General features: G+C 41.6%; 2 protein-coding genes across 2 annotated transcripts; one reads left to right on the forward strand and one right to left on the reverse strand.

Moving 5' to 3' along the window:
• Positions 1-4,637: 4,637 nt before the first annotated feature.
• tlnrd1 (talin rod domain containing 1) lies at positions 4,638-7,945 on the reverse strand. The gene has a single exon (XM_076729047.1). It carries the CDS (start codon positions 6,325-6,327, stop codon positions 5,263-5,265), a length of 1,065 nt encoding a protein of 354 aa, XP_076585162.1. The 5' UTR covers positions 6,328-7,945; the 3' UTR covers positions 4,638-5,262.
• Positions 7,946-11,977: 4,032 nt separating this feature from the next.
• Positions 11,978-16,002, forward strand: mesd (mesoderm development LRP chaperone). The gene is made up of 3 exons (XM_076729169.1): positions 11,978-12,144; positions 13,054-13,286; positions 15,225-16,002. Exons 1-3 carry the CDS (start codon positions 11,989-11,991, stop codon positions 15,490-15,492), a joined length of 657 nt encoding a protein of 218 aa, XP_076585284.1. The 5' UTR covers positions 11,978-11,988; the 3' UTR covers positions 15,493-16,002.
• The last annotated feature ends 2,722 nt before the right edge of the window (positions 16,003-18,724 follow it).

Consider the following 18,724-nt stretch of genomic DNA (forward strand, 5'->3'; position numbering starts at 1 on the left):
GTCTGCAGTGTCTAAAAAACTACTGCTCTGTACCACTCACCCCCATTCTGAAGAAGTACTTTGAGAGACTCAAAGATAAGATCCCAGTCAGCGTGGACCCTCGCCAGTTTGCACTCAGAACCAACAGATCCACAGAGGATGCCATCTCCACTGCCCTCCACTCAGTCTTCTCACACCTAGAAAATAAGAATAGCTAAATCAGAATGTTGTTTGTTGATTTTAGCTCAGTATCCAACACAACCTACTCCATGGACCTGAAAGTTATTGACTTGAGTCCCAGACTCTGCAACTGGATGTGGAATTTCCTCACCACAGAGTCCAGGTGGTTCAGAGTGGTAGTCACACCTCCTCCACCCTACTGATGCACATTGAAGCCCCCCAGGGCTGCGTGCTAAGCCCCCTCTTGGCACCCATCTATGGAGCATCAGTCAGTATCCTACTGAGACCCAACCTATCCATTTGTGTCCTCTGTAGTGGACATTTGGTTTTAGTCTATATCTTTTGACTCATTTAGCTACCCTACTAAGTCCTGGTGTGCTCAGTAGAGCACATCCTGGCCTTTCCATTGATATCTCATTTGTTTGGGTGGGATGAGGGGAACTTTGTTTTCATGCTGAGACAAAATGGAGACTGCAGGAAAATGCAAATGCCAGGAAAAGAGAAAAGGTAAGTCAAATACTGTTAAGATATTGTTTTTTTTAACTATGGTAATCATATATTTCCTTGTTTATGAACATGTCAGGAATCATAAATTGGAGTCAGAGTTCAGTTAAACTTTTTGTTAGGAAAAATAATAGCAACTTTATGAATGTTTAATAATGTCAATTTTGTTCAGCAGTTCAACAAAAGACATTCAGTTTCATTTAAAAAATGGACTGACATTCGTTTTCTTGTCAGCCTGTTATGATTTCGTTGTGTTATGGTAAAATTGTTCTGTTGTCCACTACAGTGGACATGCTGTAAAATGTAAAATAAAAATATTTTTCTAAAATTCTAAATTGTGAGTTGTTTTAGCTCCAAAGAGGCAGGAAATCACAAAAATAATAATAATAATAATAAAAAATTAAATTGAAAGATACTTTTTTTCCTTGGATCTCAGGAGGATATCAAAAGACTATAACCATCCCAGCCACAGTCTGTTTAGCTGCTGCCGACTGGCAAGTGATACAGAAGTATCTGCTGCTGTATCACCAGAATATCGAAGGGACAACAACTCCAACTCTGTGTTGTTGGATGATCAATAAATGAGCCTTGAATCTTCAGGAGCTTAGGAAAACGAAGCACGGCACTTTATCGGAGATGAACTTAACATTTGTGTAGACAATAAGTCACACAACACATTTAAGCCCGATCAAGAGTGTTTTCAAACAGTTAGTTCAGTTGATCACCTTGGATAAAGAGCACCACACATCTGCTTTCCTAAGCTCACCCAGAGACTGTCCCAGTCGTGTGTCTGTCTGAATTCTACTGGATACCACCATATCAGCAGAGCACAGAGCAGTGACTGAATGCCCAGCAGACCATTGGACAGGTAAATTCTGGCAGCCTTTCACATCATTTGCATCGAGCCCACTGAGGTTTAATCACATTCTGACACCACGACTGTGCCCTGGTCTCCACTGGACTCCAGCTGCTCCTTCAAAACAAATCTGTTTAGTGGCTCATACATCATGTAACTGATTTGATTTTCTCTGATAATAAGATTAGCTGCTTACTGGTGAAACCTGACTTCAGGTCATCAGCATCATCAGGTCATCATTTGACACATTAAAGACAGACAGCTGTCATCTTTTAACTACAACGGAGTTAAAATCTAGACTTTCTTCTCATAAAATTGTTCCTTATCTCAAAATGCAACAACTTTATTCTTGTAAAACTATGACTTTATTGTCAAAATGTTACTAGTTTATTTTAGAAATCACTGATTTTTTTTTGCCTCGATGTCTATCAGGAAAACACGTCTTTAACTAATAACCTTGAATAGACAGGCTACTTCAGCATTTGGGGAAATGTGCTTGTTCACTTTTTGAGAGAGAGATGAGAAAACAATATAAATCTTAAAATTCTTGGTGTAGGATGCGGTTAGCCGAGCTTAGCATGATCACTGGAAGCACAGTGGAAACAGCTAGCAAGCTCTGCCCAAAGTTAAGAAATACACCCACCTACAGCTCTAATGCTCACTGATGAACATTCTGTATTCTGTTTAATCAGTACACAGATTCAACACAGAAATGTAAAAGTGACAATTTATGGTTTTAAACACAGTACATGTTGGAATTATTTATTTTTGACCAACAGCTGCGTGCAGTGACCACAACCTGTGCTCACTGACCATATCTGCACTGAAACGCAGTGTAGATGGATAAATTGTTGCTCTTTCAGAAAATATAGCCCATAACTTCCCCAACTACAAGATGTCATTTTAAAATTTCTGTTTCTGTGCAGATTAAACATGAGAAATGTGTTAATCTCTGAGCTTTAGAGGTGTTCATAGGTGTATTTTTGAACTTTGGACAGAGCCAGGCTAGCATTCCCCCCTGCCTCTAGTCTTTATGCTAAGCTAAGGTAGATGCTATTAGCATGCAGGTTTCTCTGGCTAACAATGCTAACCAAACCGCAACTGAAAACTGAAAATATGGACTCATACCTACCTCAGTCTCCTGTGTGAAAGACCTATTTGACTCGTTCACGTACCACGACCTCCTCCCTGTTCGGACAGCCTGGTCACCTGGTGACCAGTGTAAATAGCTGAATAGCTACCATGTGATTATTCTCACCCAGGCGCTAACAGACACTCTATCTTGTTATTTACACCGTGCTATTCCTACTGTCACATGTCAAAATGTCCTCTGTGAAAAGGGCTTGACACAACCTGAGGCCTATATGACCTGAGAATGTAAACAGAAAGCACACAGCCAATAAGAATATACTGTCAGGGTGCCAAGCAATCATTCCGTCTGCTAAGTGTCTGCAGATGAGAACCTGAAACACAAGGCGGCAAACTCTGGCTCTTTGAGTAGAAGACAGATTAACAGTGAAAATCCCACAAAGTAAACTACTCATGTGATAGCTCCATTTCCTCTTCTGCAGGGAGGTCAAAGGTCAAGTTGGCTACAGAGTAACTGCCTGGAGCTGGCCTGGAGTCAGTGTGTTGCTCAACAACACTTCAGCTGGCTGTTTGCTGACAGAGGAGCATGATCTCAGGTCCAGCTGATGCATGGAGGCTCTGAAACACAGAACCACAATATGTCGACTGGGGCAGCAGATCATTATTTTTATCATCTCAAAACCTCTTTTTTTTTTTTCTTTTTTAATTAATTAACCAGTTAATAATAAAAAAAAAATACCTGCTATTTCCTGCACTTCACATGTTCAGGTTTGTCTGACCAACAGTGAATTTGCAAAAATATTCAAATCCATGACACAGAAGAGAAACACACTAAGTCCTTGATTTGAGAAGCTGAAACCAACAAATGTCAACCATTTATGCTTCGGTTGACAAGGATGGTCAAAACTGTTGTCAATGGTCTGTTGATCAACTAGTTAAGTCAGCCTCTTGTTACAGTACTAGTGTAGATGTCAGTGGTGGAAAAGTGACTATAATGCAGTACAGTACTGTACTTCACTCAAGCATTTCCATTTTATGATACTTTATACTTTGCACATCTACATTTCAGATGAAAATATTGATTTTTTAATCCACTACCAGTGAAAACAGTAGTTAGTAGCTACTTGATAGTGAATTTACACACAAAACCTAGAACAGACTTATAACACGATGTGTTGTTCAAATGAGCTCAACCTCAACCTGCAACTACTCTAAATGCTACTTACACTTGAATGCATCAGTAATAATGATCCTGATCCAATAATATAATCTGACTATGTAACACTCACAGGAACAACTTTCTTGGAGAATGAGTCCTGCTTTTAATGATTTCTTCATTTTACTGACACTTCTGTACTTTTCTCTACTTGTACTTCTTCCACCACTACATGACACCGCACGGACACAGAGTTAGAGTTTGTGTTCCCAGTTATCGTTGAAAGGAGGCACTAGTAATACTTATATTAACAAAACAACTTCTGTAGCAATGTCCTCATTCCATGATTTTAGCAGAACAAAACATTCCATGTTCAATCACTTTGTCTGAAACTGTTTGTTCACTTCAACTGCAAAAAATGTCCATATTTACTCTCTTTCCTCTAGTGGTATCAAGGCATGCAGATAGGTTTGGTTATATTTGCCCAGGTTTTAAGATATGTGACTTTGAAATATCTGTCTCCACACCAAGACTTCGTGAATTAGAGCTGTGTTTCACAGAAGAAAAAGCACCACTGCTGACAGCATGTTCTGAGGATTACAAGGTTTACTAACCACTGAACAGGTCAATGGTTGCATCTCATAAAACCATTTACTGGGTGTCTTTCAATGACAGAAATACAACACAGCTCATTTCCCTCCATTGTACTGGGCTGGCAGCAGGCAGTTATCTCCAAACCTGGACAAATCAAACATGGACAGATACCACCGCAGCGAACAGACAGCATGGTGTTTTTGTTGTTATTTGGGTGAATAGATCATATTAATCTATTCAGCGTTTCAAAGCACATTAGCCAAACAACAGCATATCAGAAACAACGTTTTAATAGTTGAAATAAATACTCCATTACATGCATGATCAAAACACTTTAAAATACTATAGGAAGTCTGGTAAATAGTGTAAAACCTATGGCACACACTCACAGCAGCTTTTACCAAATAAAAATTCACACATTGAAAAAACAAAAACAAAACAGAAAACAAGCATCGAGACACTCAGATCACTCTTTCCAATATGACAAAGCACATGTAATCGAGTAAGTCAGCCAACCATAGGTTCACACAGCGAGGCTACATCCATCATCAAGGCTGGTGTTTTCACCGGAGCTGAAAACTGAGGTAAACTTTTCAGGTTTGGAGGCTGCAGTCTGTTGGTGAGAGCGGGCTGTCTGCTGAGCCCGGGCCGAGCCCAGAGCGGTCAAGTGGTCACATTCTAACAAGGTTTGAGTCACATCCAGCGCAACACAAGACCCTGTAGTGGTTGTTTTAGTGCTTCTCTGCATTCTATCACACTTCAACCACATGAACAGACCCACAGACAGCCTTCTTCTGATGTCACTCTGACTAGAAACCTGATGAACAGGGACAACCCAAGTAAGTCTCTTTGGTACGTCAGAATAGGACAGAGGGGACTGGAACTCATGCTGCCTCGTCCTAAACTAATTCACAGAATGAGAGTTGACTGGCGGCAGAGTCCTTGGAGAGGAGCGTTCTCTGAGTGCCTGAGTGAGCAGAGTGCAGCCGTCTGACACAGCGCATGCCGAATTACGCAGGCGCTCACGGTAGTCTGCCATTTTGGAGCTACTCTCGGGATGCTGTGCAACATCCCTGAGGCCCTGAGTGAGGAGGACACAGGCTGAAACCACACTCATGGCCCCCCCTAACACTGCAGTCTGTACCCCCTTCCCTTCAGTGGAGATACTTGCAGCTCTTCCCAGGAACTGAGGTTCTGTGGCAAACCCGACCAGGGCACTGACGGCCTGCACCAGAGCGGCACTGAAGAGGACGCAGCGGTTCCGGGTCAGCTCACTGGGCTGGGTTTTCACCTCTTTCACACACGCCAGGAAGGCTGTGCCGCTTGTGCTCATGCTCTTGACGCTCAGTTTGAACTGCTCTTTTGCAAACCGGTCCCTCGACCTTTCGCTGGCCAGCGACGAGATGTCCGTCAGATTTTTGAGGCTGGTGGAGATGTTCTGAGAGAGCTCGAGGAGGAGCTGGGGAGTGAGGTCCGGCAGGGGCGTGACCCGGAGGAGGCCGCAGCTCTGTTCCACTTCATGCCGGCAGCGGGTCACCTTGTAGCGGTCCACCAGACCCGGCAGGCAGGGCTGAGAGCCGGGGGTCTCCACAGCTGCCAGGTAAGCAGCGTGGGCTGAGCACTCAGTCAAAGACACCACCAGGTCGGCCATTTCCAAGAGGCGGTCCCCCACCTCGGTGAAGCGGCCCATGTTGAGCTGACTCTGAATGTCGTGGGTGAGAATGGAGAGCTCTTTAGTCCTGGCGATGACTGTGTCGCGGCACTGGTCGAAGGTGTCAGCCACTGCCACGCCTTCAGAGGTCATGACCGGCCTGGTCTCGCTGGACAGCAGCAGGAGGTCAGCCACCAGCTGCATCTTGCCCTTACATGTGTCACAGATAGAGGAGAGGCGCTTCCTCTGCTGCAAACTGCCAGTGGGTGTGCTGGTTGATCCCTCGCTAGCCGATTTGCCAGAACCACCACTAGCCATAATAAGGAGGGAAGTGGAGGGGAGAGAGGGTCAAACTGCTCTTCTGTAGGGGTTCAGTTATTTACCGTTTTCTGCTGCTGCACACTGCATTGTGCCGTTTAAGACATTTCCAAGGTTCCCAATGAGCCTCACCTCACTGCTTTTTACAAACTCTTCTCAATAACTGGCCAAACAGTCTTCTTTAAATTCCTTCAGAGTATAGGTCATCAACTGTACATTATATGTTGACACACAGGACATGTATTCTCAATGTAAACATGTAGAGAGAGCAAAACTCAATTACTGCATTTACTAATGTTTGAATAACATCTCCATTATTAACTTATGTGTCTCTAATGTATATTACAATAAAAGTCTCAACTATGATCTGGCATATTCCCAGTTATCTGCCTTGGTTGTTAGTAATTTTACAATGTAACACAGTCAATCAAAATCCCCGCGACTTGTGAATAATCAGTGTAATAAGCTTTACGCTCTTATCTTGACAAATTAATTTAAATGCCCTGAACACCATCATCCAAAAGTCAATATTGTCATTGTAGTCCCAGGTTTTTGTGGAACAGAACAATTCACAGGTTGATGAGTTAAAAAAGAAATCACACACAAACTGCAGTGCCACCGAGGTGCCTTCAAAAGGCAAAGTGCAGACTGAGAATAATTCAAATAATGTCAAAAGCTCCTTATCTTTTCAATCAATAACCCATTCCCACCTGGAACTACATCTGCCTCTGTGCTCTCTTCGTAACGTCAGAAGCCTTTTCTTAGGGTCTTTTTGGGACTAGAATCAATAGGATATCATTTTGTGTCCACTCGCATCAGAGCAAGTCGCCTGAAACAGCACCGAGATCTCGTCCGACTGGTTCCCAAACAGTTTGACCGGCCTGGTGAACTCATGCTGCTCACAAACAGGGCACCACCCGGGCAGCTCTTCTGGACAGCGGGGAGACTTGTGTTCCCCTCCAGCACCATCATTTCATGAGTCCTCCCGAGTCAAATCCACCGTGAGGTCGACTTTCCAAAAACACAAACTCCTCGATCCACTTTCAACCTCTTCTTTTTCAGACACAGCCCTGGGTTGGAAGCTAGCAGTTGTTCCGGTCGCTTCGACTCCATATGCATCGTCAGTCTGTCCGCCCTCCACCTCCTCCTCCTCCGCGTCTTAACTCGGGACCAGAGACTGTGTAGCCCCGCATGTCCTCTGTGGGGACTCGCTTCTCATATCCATACCAGTCGGCAGCCTTCGGAAATTTACCTCACTTTGTCTTGGCAGGTTCACGGTCACGAAACTGTAAGTGTAGCTGGAAGAAGTGGCCGTTATTCCCAGAGATTCAAAGTCGTGCTGCGCGCTCCCGCTGCAGTACTATGAGGAAGCAGGGAGGGTGTGGTCGCGGCTGAACGGCTGCTGGACTGAGCAAAGTTGTAGCAACGGAACAGCGCAAGTAGCCCATTGCTTCAGGTCAACTTTCCACCATGTCTGTGAACTGGTTGTTGTCTCACGTTAACGACGTCGCGGGGGAAGACTGTAGTCACACAGTAGCCAGAGAGCTCCGAGGAGTTTTACGACTGCTTTTACTTTCAGGTCTGGCTGCTGAGCTGCCATGAGACATCCCTGCTGCGTCAAGTCAGCCGCTAGCTTAGCTAGCAACAGTGAGACCGGAAGCGTGTGCATTCAAAATAAAAGCAGAGCGTTTGTTGCCAAAGAGGAACATTTTGGAGTCACTGAGGTCGCGATATCGCTCTAGGAACCTCAAACAGTTCAGGTCTCTCATTATGTATAAGCTGTATTACTTCTTGGCTCCTCTAAAACAGCATCTAGACATGTTGGAAATAAATTGTATTAATTGTAATTGAGCCATTTACATTTATGAATGTTTTAGAAATCCCAAAAATTGAAAAAATTTGACACGTCAAAATGTTCTGAGGGATGTGGGGATAACTCATCACCTCAGTATTTCTCACATCATGGCTACTGTTCTGCTCGCAGCTAGATTTGAAGATACATCTGTCACAACTCTATCTTTAGAAGCTGCTACAGTCAGTGATGTAGTAGTTCTATATATTACTGTAGTAATTATTGTAGTCTGTTACTGGAGAAAACGTCGGCAGCCCTTTGCTGCTTGTCCTCACTCCACTTCCCCCTTCCCGTCTCTCTTCAGCTGCTCTGTCTAATACAACAAAAGGAAAACTTTTCACTACTTTCTACTGTTGGCCAGTGTGCTCCAGAGCAAAGAGCTGTCATTTTAGAAGATGATTACATATTTTGTATCTAACATACTAATCTGTAAAGCAACCACAGGTGTCAAATCATGGGTAAATGGAATACTCAAGTAAAGTACACCAGCTCACTTGAGTAAATATACAAGTTACTTTAGTCCATCACCTATTTCTGACTAGTGTTCACACTTTTTAAGGACATCTTGTTCAATCTGGAAGCTTACTTCAAACTCATTTTTGAAGTTATGTTGATTTGTTTAAGTTGGATAACCACAGCAGAAAAGGACATTTGCTAAATATGAAAAACTTAGTGTAGGCCATAGATATTCATCGTATTAAATGATACATCATTTAGTAAAATCTATATTTACATTTGCACAGTTATTTCACACACACAGTTGCACATTTGTTATGTTTGGGAAGTTTAAATGGCACAGCTCCATAACCTCACACTGTGGTTTGTCTCATGGGCTATGAACTGTCAATCCTGGAACTGTTTAAAATAATGATGTCAGAGCCATCATCCAATTAGCAAAAACAAATGTGAATGGTATCCAATCATAAGAGTTGATGGGAAGTACTAAGAAGTAAAGGGAACCAATCCTGTTGTAGTATGGGAGGGACTGTATTTAATGGAGCACTGAGGGAGAATGAGTCGTGTGACAGCCTGAATATTGTGTTTGTGTTTGTATCTCCTGACCCCTTTCTTTAACAAAGGACACCAAAACCTCACAGGACACCAATGTAATATAATGTAATGTTGTAAATTCTGACTCATGAATGTTCCTACAGTGCTTATGACAAGACTATCAACCTCTTTGAACTGATACAACTGTTATAAATCATTGTATCATGGTCATGAATTGAGTTATTTTATACTGAATTGTATAATTGTATTCAGTCATTTTCATCAGTGTGATATTTTGTGTAATCCTGTCAATCTAATTACAACCCTGATTCCATAAAAGACTGTGTGAAACATATATAAAACAAATGAGATATATTGCCAATCCCTTTTGACGTGGACTCAACTGAAAACAGTACAAAGACAATATATTTAATGGATTAACTCGTCAGTTTAAGTGATTTTTCTAAATATCTGCTTTTTCTGAATTTTATGCAGCAACGTGTTTCAACCAAATTGAGACAGGAGCATCTAAAGACTGGGAAAGATGAGGAATGCTCCAAAAACAAACAGTTTGAATCATTCCACAGGCAAACAGGTTCATTGGTAACAGGTGATAGGATTATGTTTGGGTATGAAAGGGGCATCCTGGAAAGGCTCAGTGGTTCACAAGCAAGGATGGAGCGAGGTTCACCACTTTGTGGACACATGATCATAGAAAGGATAAAACTACCTGGGTTCAGGAGCATGGTTTTTGGAATCAAGATTGTGTTAGATGAAAAAACATCGAAGGTCTATTCGCTGTTTCAAATAATGAAAGAAATATTCAGATATTTATGGTAAAGTAAAAGTATAAATAACACAGATTAAACATACTCTGTTACCATTAAAAGTCCTGCATTCAAAATTATATTTCAGTTAAAGTTCAGAAGTATTATCGGGAAAATACACTTAAAGTATCAAAGTAAAATTATAAAGTATCAAAGTACTGATTGTGCAGAATGGACCCCTGCAGGGTTTTTTTTGCTTTCAGTATTTGAACTTGTACAATGTCAACTCTATGGCTGAAACAAAAGATGTGATCAATCAGATAAATGTAAAAAGTATTTATGAAGTAAATATATCGAACACTCTCACTCAGGATTCACTGCTTGTCTTTGTTTAACATCATTGTAAAATTATTGGAGGGTTGGGACTCACTGAAATGGAAATAACTTTATGTGTCTGAAATAAGAAGTCAGACTAACATAAGAGCAGACTGAACATCAGTCTTTGACGTACCTCGCTGAACGTTTCAAGCCTTTTTCACCTCTGACCAGCCAGCCAGCATCGCTGATGGATGTGCTTGGGTGTGGTTAGAGATGTGCTCAGTTACACTTGTAACCAAAACCAACAGTGATGTCACAGGGTCCTAGAGTATCTCAAGGTAAGCTGAGCAGTTAAACCCCTGGAGATCAGTGGTATTAAGTTACTTTTCAACTGCCATTCTTGAGATTATTTGTAGAACTTAGTTACTTTGTGCTTGTAAGAATCAGTTTGGTTTGTCTGACTTGAAGTCTGACTTTTTTTTTTATTCCTTCTGGAGTATGAATGCACAGTCAGTTCTCCAAATGGGAAGCTTCCTCAACATAAGTGAATGAATTATTAGATTTATTTTTTCAGTCATGTATTTAAAGATTTGTATTTGATAAGTGGAGCAAATTCCATCAAGTCAAACTTGATTCTCTGTTAGTGGACAAAGAAACTGGATTGCAGCAGACAGAGGTGTGTGTGTGTGTTCGTGTGTGTGTGTGTGTGTGTGTGTGTGTGTGTGTGTGTGTGTGTGTGTGTGTGTGTGTGTGTGTTCATGTCATTCATTGATAGCTCGTGTATCTTTCAGGGAGTCTCTATATTTTGGACATAGGGAATGATGAAGCTCAGGTATGTTCATGGTAACAAACCCTCTTTTCTTCTTGGTAGGAGGTTGTGATGAACTCACTGTGAGTGAATGTGAGTGCTGTTGTGCTGTCAGTGGGGCTTGCAGCTGCACAGGGCACAGTGCCACTGGGTGGAGTCGGCCAGAGAGGAAACAGCTCTACAGTTTGTGTCAGCTCGGCTGATCTCTGATCTCCACGACCCCATGAGCACCGCCGGCCTTCACACACTGCTGTTTAACAGTGCCTCCATGATATAGCCACAGAGCCACATGCTCACTGAGAAAAAACAACAAAAGTTTTGTTTTTAGGAGTGTAGCAGCAAAGATACACTAAGACTAATGTAATAGTCTAATACCAGCCCTTTTTTTTGATGGTGCACAAAAAAATATTTAAACACATAAGCACAAAAATATAAGGTATTAGCTTTTTTAGGTATTAGTACACTGAAAAACTATTGTATTAGGGATAAGGAAACGTCTGTTGCAGGTCCTGTCTGTATACAGTGGCTCCATTGTTGCTGAAAAACTTGTAAAAACACATAAGTGAGCCACCCTGTCCCCCCACCCTGAGTGTTCTCAGAGTGTGTATGTGGAAAGGTAATCAAGAGACACAAAGGTGACTCATGTTTTAAAGTAACACAGACTTTAAAATGCTTTTATCTGTGGCATGTGTATAAAACATTCACAATCAACATCAGAGGGATAGAAAATGTTGAGTCTTTAAGAAGAAATATGACCACTCCAGCAGAAAAGAGCGAAACTGTTATTTTTTAATCATTCTGGCTTTATTTTGAAATTCCCTCATATTGTCCGCGTGCCACCAGTCAGCTTTTTACAGCTCTGACACGCCCCTCCCATCTTGTGACCAGAAGACTCCAGAGCCAATCAGAACACACCATCTGTAGACATGGCGTCTGACTTCATGTGGAGATGTGTAGTGCTCCTGCTCTGCACGTATTTGCTTTGTATTTTAGCGACTGACAGCCAAGTTCAACCCAAGAAAAAGAAAGATATCCGGGACTATAATGATGCTGACATGGCACGGCTCCTGGAACAATGGGAGGTACGTGAAAGTCTTGGTTTTCATTCAGTCAGCCTTCAGACATTAGCTAGCTACTAACCTAGCCGTTAGCAAGGTATGCGATTAACTGACCCTACATCATCAGTACAATGCAACTCCTTACTGTCTACGGTAATAGAACAATTTATCAACAATAATTTGTCCCATATTTGTAATCGTGTCTAGAGGAGATAAATGATGAAATAGGTTTGTGGTAGTACTGGAGATAAATATCCAACAATAGCGTTGCAATGCTAATCGTTCAAATAATGCTGCATTCAATGTCGACACAAGTATACAAAAGAGGAATCCGGATCTGTCCAGTCCAAATTGTTATATTCGCCACAATATACTCCTTAAAATAAAATGTCTGCAGTTGGTGGCGTTTGGCTATGAAACATAAACAGCAACAACTCTAGCTGCAATCAGAACGTTAGAAGTGTTGGCAGTGAAAGAGTACTGGGCACAAAAAGTACTCACTTGAATGTTATACATATTCCACTGTTGCTTTCTTTATATCACTTATTATAGTGAGTATATTAAACTCATTTATTAATGTGTGAGCAGCACAGTTTAAGATATCTCATTCTTACTTTTCTATTTAAGCATGCTTCTCAGTATGGAGCTTTCTTTAAGACTCCACACACACACAAGCATAGTAACATTCTACACTGACCAAACTGTGGAGAGCTCTTCATTTGACGCTAAATGTTCTCAGAGACCACACCTCTCAAACTCAGACACCACGGACAGATGATAGAGGTTCATATGGTAATGCTGACTGTTGTTAGTGCTTTTAGGTTCTTCTGGTTGGATAAGATGATGTTGAGCATTATGCAGTGTTTCATCACATGTCAGCCATTCTAACTTCTCATGACCCACTGTACATCATTTCCCCTCTTTGTTCCACAGAAGGATGATGACATTGAGGAAGGTGATCTCCCGGAGCACAAGCGGTCTCCTCCTCCCATTGATTTCTCCAAGGTGGACCCCTCCAAGCCAGAGGAGCTGCTCAAGATGTCCAAGAAGGGCAGGACTCTGATGGTTTTCGCCACAGTGTCTGGGGATCCCACTGAGAAGGAGACAGAGGAGATCACAGGCCTGTGGCAGGGCAGCCTCTTCAATGCCAACTTTGATGTTCAGAGGTAGTTTCTCTCATAACTCATTTAACATTCACAAGAAATTTGTTTAGCTGCTTTTCAGAGAAGCTTTGCTTCTTATCAACTTGGCCTGCAGCATTGATGTGTTTTTGACAGAGGTGACACTAGTGGGACACTGATGTATGCAGAGGTGGCTGAAGCACGCACACACAGACATACACAGACAGACACACGCACACACACACACACACACACACACACACAGACACAGATGTCAGAATAGCATTCATTTATCATTTCTCATAGCTAATTACTAACATTACAGTATGTTACAGTTACTTACATTCCCGTGTTTAAGATTTTTTTCAAAAGATAAATTGTCCTATCAGGCACAACACAACAGAATGGCACCATACAAATTTAATATAAAGTTTCCGTATTTTATTGATTAAGTCCTCAAAAAGAAATTGTACCTTCATAATTAGGCTACATACAAAAGAAAACAATGTACATTCAATAATACCCCTCAAACAGTCGGCTGGAGCTGAGGCTCTCTGAGAGTATCCTCACAGTGAGCACAGTGACACCTGGTGGTTTGTGGAAATTATAGCAGCTGTTCCTGACTGTGGCCAAAACACTGACACATGCTCATGTTCAAAGTCCATTTACTAGCTTTTGTCTAGAACTTTCAACTGCATCTCAAGGTCTTTATTGGCCGATGGAGTTGTCATCATGTGACCTAAAGTGTGAAACTTCGATCATGTGATCAATATACATACAACAGCTTAAGAGTTTCTTAAACTGAGGAGAAAATGGCAGAAAGAGAAAGAGGAAAGAGAAATATTCCCTAAACGCTGAATGACAGAGAGTTAATGAAATGCTACAGATTAGATCATGTAGGGATAATGCTTGTGGTCGATCTCATTATAGATGCACTCACATCGCCCACCCAATGCTATAACACTGTAACGCAAACGTAAACTTTCATGGTAAGGAAAAAAATGACAACTATCAGCATGTGAACAAGTTACTGCATCTGGAGGCCTGTGTTTCCAAACCCTTCGTAGGCTGCTTTTAAAGTATACCTTCCAATTTATTCAGATGCTCATAACATAAAATAGTATTCATAATTCCACGATGTCTTAATAGAGACTAGATTCTATGACAAGGCCTATTGATTTCAGTTATTTATGTATTTTTAATAATCCAGTCACACCTTTTGTGTGTATGTGTCATACCCAGCAGTGGGGTCAACCACGCCTCCTCACTAAGAGGAAAGTTTCAGTCCTTTCTATGCTCAGAGTTGCTCTGAGAATTTTCCTAAATCCCTCTAAGCAAGGACACTTAGCTAGGAGCTCTCTGTGAGGACTCAGAATGTTCTGGTGTTTAATTCAAGGGAAATAATTAAAATCACAGTATTGGTCAGCATGATGTCAGCTCAGTGTGTGTGTTTTCTTTGTGGTGATAATTTGTCTAGCAGCCTATTAGAACCAGACTCAATTTAATTGAAATGTTTATGGCTTATACATTTTATTCCAGCTGCATTCTGACCAGATACCAAATCAATTGGAATAATTTGAAAAGCAATTTATTTCATGGACAGTATGTTCACCCATTCTTCTTCTTAATCTTTCCTTATTTCTCATATTGTAACCCAGTAAGGGTGAGTTCATTTTCTACAACCCTTCGAGTTTTCATCCTCCAAACATGTATTGTCAGACTCACAACACTCACAAACCCTCTCACGTCACTGGCTCCCTCTTTTCAGGAAACTCAACTACTTTCAATGCATGATTTCATTTTTTTCTATTTACTTTTATCTACAGGATACAATTGATAAAGAAAATCTTTCATTTATTTTCAAAGGAATCCACAGATTCATTCCCTTTAGCCAGTCATCTTATCTTCATCTTCCTAATCATTGCACAGAGATAGTCTGTAGTAATTAACTGCTCCTGGTTTCACCCACCTGTCCTCCTGCAGGTTTGTGGTGGGCTCCAACAGGGTGATTTTCATGCTGCGGGATGGCAGTATGGCCTGGGAGGTGAAAGACTTCCTTGTGGCCCAGGAACGCTGCACGGACGTCACCGTGGAGGGACAGGTGTTCCCCGGGAAGGCTGCCAAGAAGGACGACGGCAAACACAAGCAGCAGAATGAAGTCAACACCAACAAGAAGAGCAAGAAGAAGACAGAGAGCAAGAAGGCGGACTTGGAGGGGAACAGAGCCAGTCATCTGAAACAGGAGCTGTGATGAAATAACAGAGGGAGAGGAAGAGTCACAGGGCCCTCTTCTTCTGGTCTTAGACATGATTACTCTCCCGTCCAATCTGTCAGCAATAAACTTGTGAGGGCTGCAGGACCACGTGAAGATGGGACGGTTCAGTCAGTGCCATGAGTGAACTAATAAATCCTGTTGAGTCTGTGAGCCTTGACTGCTGAGCTCTTCAAATCAGTTGTAATGTCAGTGCAGTCTGGTGGTTTTAGTTATTTTCTGTTGATTGATTCACACCAAATGAAAAGCAATGCATCCACATATTGTTTGAAAGGTACTCAAGGTAAGCATTATTAACCTTTTCCTTTCCTTTTTTTCTATGTCAGAAGCCGTGTTAGGTACAGGAAGTGTTCTGTTTTCTGGTCTAAACATGGAGTCATTCATCAGACCTTCAAGTCCTGGTCTGTGTTAGACTTTGCTCACGTTGGCAGCACCCACGTTTTCTGTTTGATTTTTCACCGAATATGAAAATAAATTTTTTAAATATAACTATGAGTTATCTTTCATTGCTGAGTTTTGAGTCACATGTCGTCTGGAACTCCAGTCTGTAGCGCTGACATTGACTTCCCTGTAATGACTGATGATGCAGTGTAGTCAGTGTAGTTGTGACCCATGCGTGAGTATCCTGTAGGAGCCGCAAATGTATCTGCAATTTGCAAGTGACACAAGTTGTGCCACACAACTGAGGACTTACTGCCCAACATCAGTGCTGGACCTCACTGATGCTTTTATGGCTGAATGGATGCATTTCAGGTTTCAGCTTTTGGTGCAAAGCCTGAAACTAGAAGAGTGGGGTTTGTTATAGCAGCACAGTAATGCCCATGGTGACACAATCATGTTCCACTTTCATGAATCAAATGTTTGGGTGACCAGATCCTTTTGGCCATGTAGTAATCTCTCCCTGCTCCACATGCAGCTGTGACAGAGGGTGGCCTGTTGCCCAGAGTGAATTCCAGCAGATAACCTGAGCCCTGACATGAAGTACCAACTATCAAACACGTAGCATAATGCTGAGCTTTTAGTGTCGTAATTTGACATGCGACCACCAGAGGGCAGGAGAGCATTGTTTTGTGTGTCTGTCTGAGAAAGTTCTAAGATCCCTTGAAGAGATTCGTATCTCATAAATGGACACTTTAGAGGAATATGAATGGAGAATAGTGAGAGCATCTTTAACTTGTTCACACTCCTGACTCATGTTCCCAGTTAATTATTCATCTGAAGTGTTTCATAACGCTCAGCACACACTGGTAAGACCCACAAAGGCCAGTACTGACTACATGGCACCAGTTAGAGTGAAATAACTTCACTCTGCTTTTGTCATTGAGCAGTTCAGCATTTTTGTATTTGTGTGATTAAAAAAACAAAACAAAAAAACGCTCATTTGATTAAGGTGGTATCAGCCATACACATAGCTTGGTTGATAGGCTGCATTTCTCTGTGCCCTCATCAGTAAGTGAAGTGAAGTGGAGATGCTCTGTATGTAGTTGTATATATAACACACTCTGTCTGTTATCACATGCTTTTCCTGCAGTCCACAGGTTTCACTGGGAACCTGACATTCAGTCCTGATAATGAATACCATCTTTGACTGAGCATATGCATAACTAAGTAATGATAACTCTGACCTCACTGAGATATTCCCGCTCCATCGATAGTTATGGTTTCATATGGTGTAACATATCGAGACAAATGCAGATAGTCTTTTCCCTCTTTTCTTAAATAGTTACAGTTTTTCAAATCCAACCCAGCCACAGTTTTACATTACAGAGCAGTCACCATTTTACCACTTAATGTCAAAGACCCTTCAAAAACTCCCAGCAATCAAGGAACTGAATATATAATTACAGTTTTACTCAGTAATTAAGTTCTTTCCAATTCCCCCTCTCTGATCTGAAGATGTTCTGTTCTTATTTATATAACAGAACCCAGGATCTCTCAAAGCCCAGCTGTGATATTGGGGTACCTCAACAACATTCGTAGTCCATTACCTTTGTCTGGAAACATTACACTTGTCTTTTGTCGTTCATTTTCTTCTCTGACCATCCAAATATTGATGTGATCACCACTAACTTCTCTTCTGACTTTAATCCTTATTGAACTTGTTTCAGGCACACCAAAAAAAATAAAATAAAAAAAATTCAATTCTCCAAGGAAACCAGGCCAACCAGTGATTCAGCGGAGGTCACATCTGCTATACTCTGTCTGTAATACAGATCTTCATGCAGTTATTCTTACTAACACTAACATTTTCTGTGGTGTTCCACTCTGTGGAATGATCTGCACCCTTAATTGACTACAGAATATCAATAGTTGAGTCATGAGACATCCAGGAGACACCAACTTCGCAGGTAATAAGGATGGAACCCTGGTGATCCCGGAGCGAGCGTCTGAGTGGAGATGGTAATCAGTGAAATGGCAAAATGGGCCAGGAGGGGTGAATCTCAGTGAAGGAACTCTCAGCAAAGCTGTTTACATCCTCAGAATGTGAAGAGGTGGTCCACTTCAGGAATGGGGTGGCATCAGGCCACCACCATGCTTTTTTCAAGTGGTGCCTTGATTTAAGTCATCACTCCTGACTACAAATACTGGAAGAAAAATAGAAAATCTGCCTTTACTGTGGTCAAGACTACCCTGCCTAATTTTCTATGAAACAAGTTTCTAAACTAATCTGGTGCTGAGGAGATTTGTCCTGCTGGCTGGCTTCAGTATGTGACACAAACAACCACATTTCTCATAACTTCTGTTATGTCACTTAGGGAATGTCTGATCATGAGCCAAGTGTTCAGGACTTTTTAGGTCAATGAACCAATGCTGGTAATATTTTTCAGTGCTCTGCTGATTGTCCTGCTATAGAAGTAAACAAAAAACAAACAAACAAAACCTTAAAATCACCACCTCCATCCATGTCTGTCTAGACTCATATGTGTGGTGAAGACTTTGAAGGAATTTAATAAGAAGTACTAGGTGTATTTTTGGTAAAATGTATTACTCTACAGAAACATGCTGTCTTCTCTTCAAGACTTTTTTTTTTTTTTTTTTCCAGAGGAGCACAGAGGACTGATGGAGAGCTTCATCACATGGTGCAACAACAATCACCTGAAGCATCACACATCTTCAACCCGGCAGTACAGACGATCTCTACCAGCACAGTTTCAGGGTGGACACCCAAGATTAGTGTCACCAATTCAGTATCTGACAAAATGTAGAACAG

Source organism: Chaetodon auriga, chromosome 1 (assembly GCF_051107435.1).
Source record: "Chaetodon auriga isolate fChaAug3 chromosome 1, fChaAug3.hap1, whole genome shotgun sequence".
In the NCBI taxonomy this organism is placed as follows: domain Eukaryota; kingdom Metazoa; phylum Chordata; class Actinopteri; order Chaetodontiformes; family Chaetodontidae; genus Chaetodon; species Chaetodon auriga.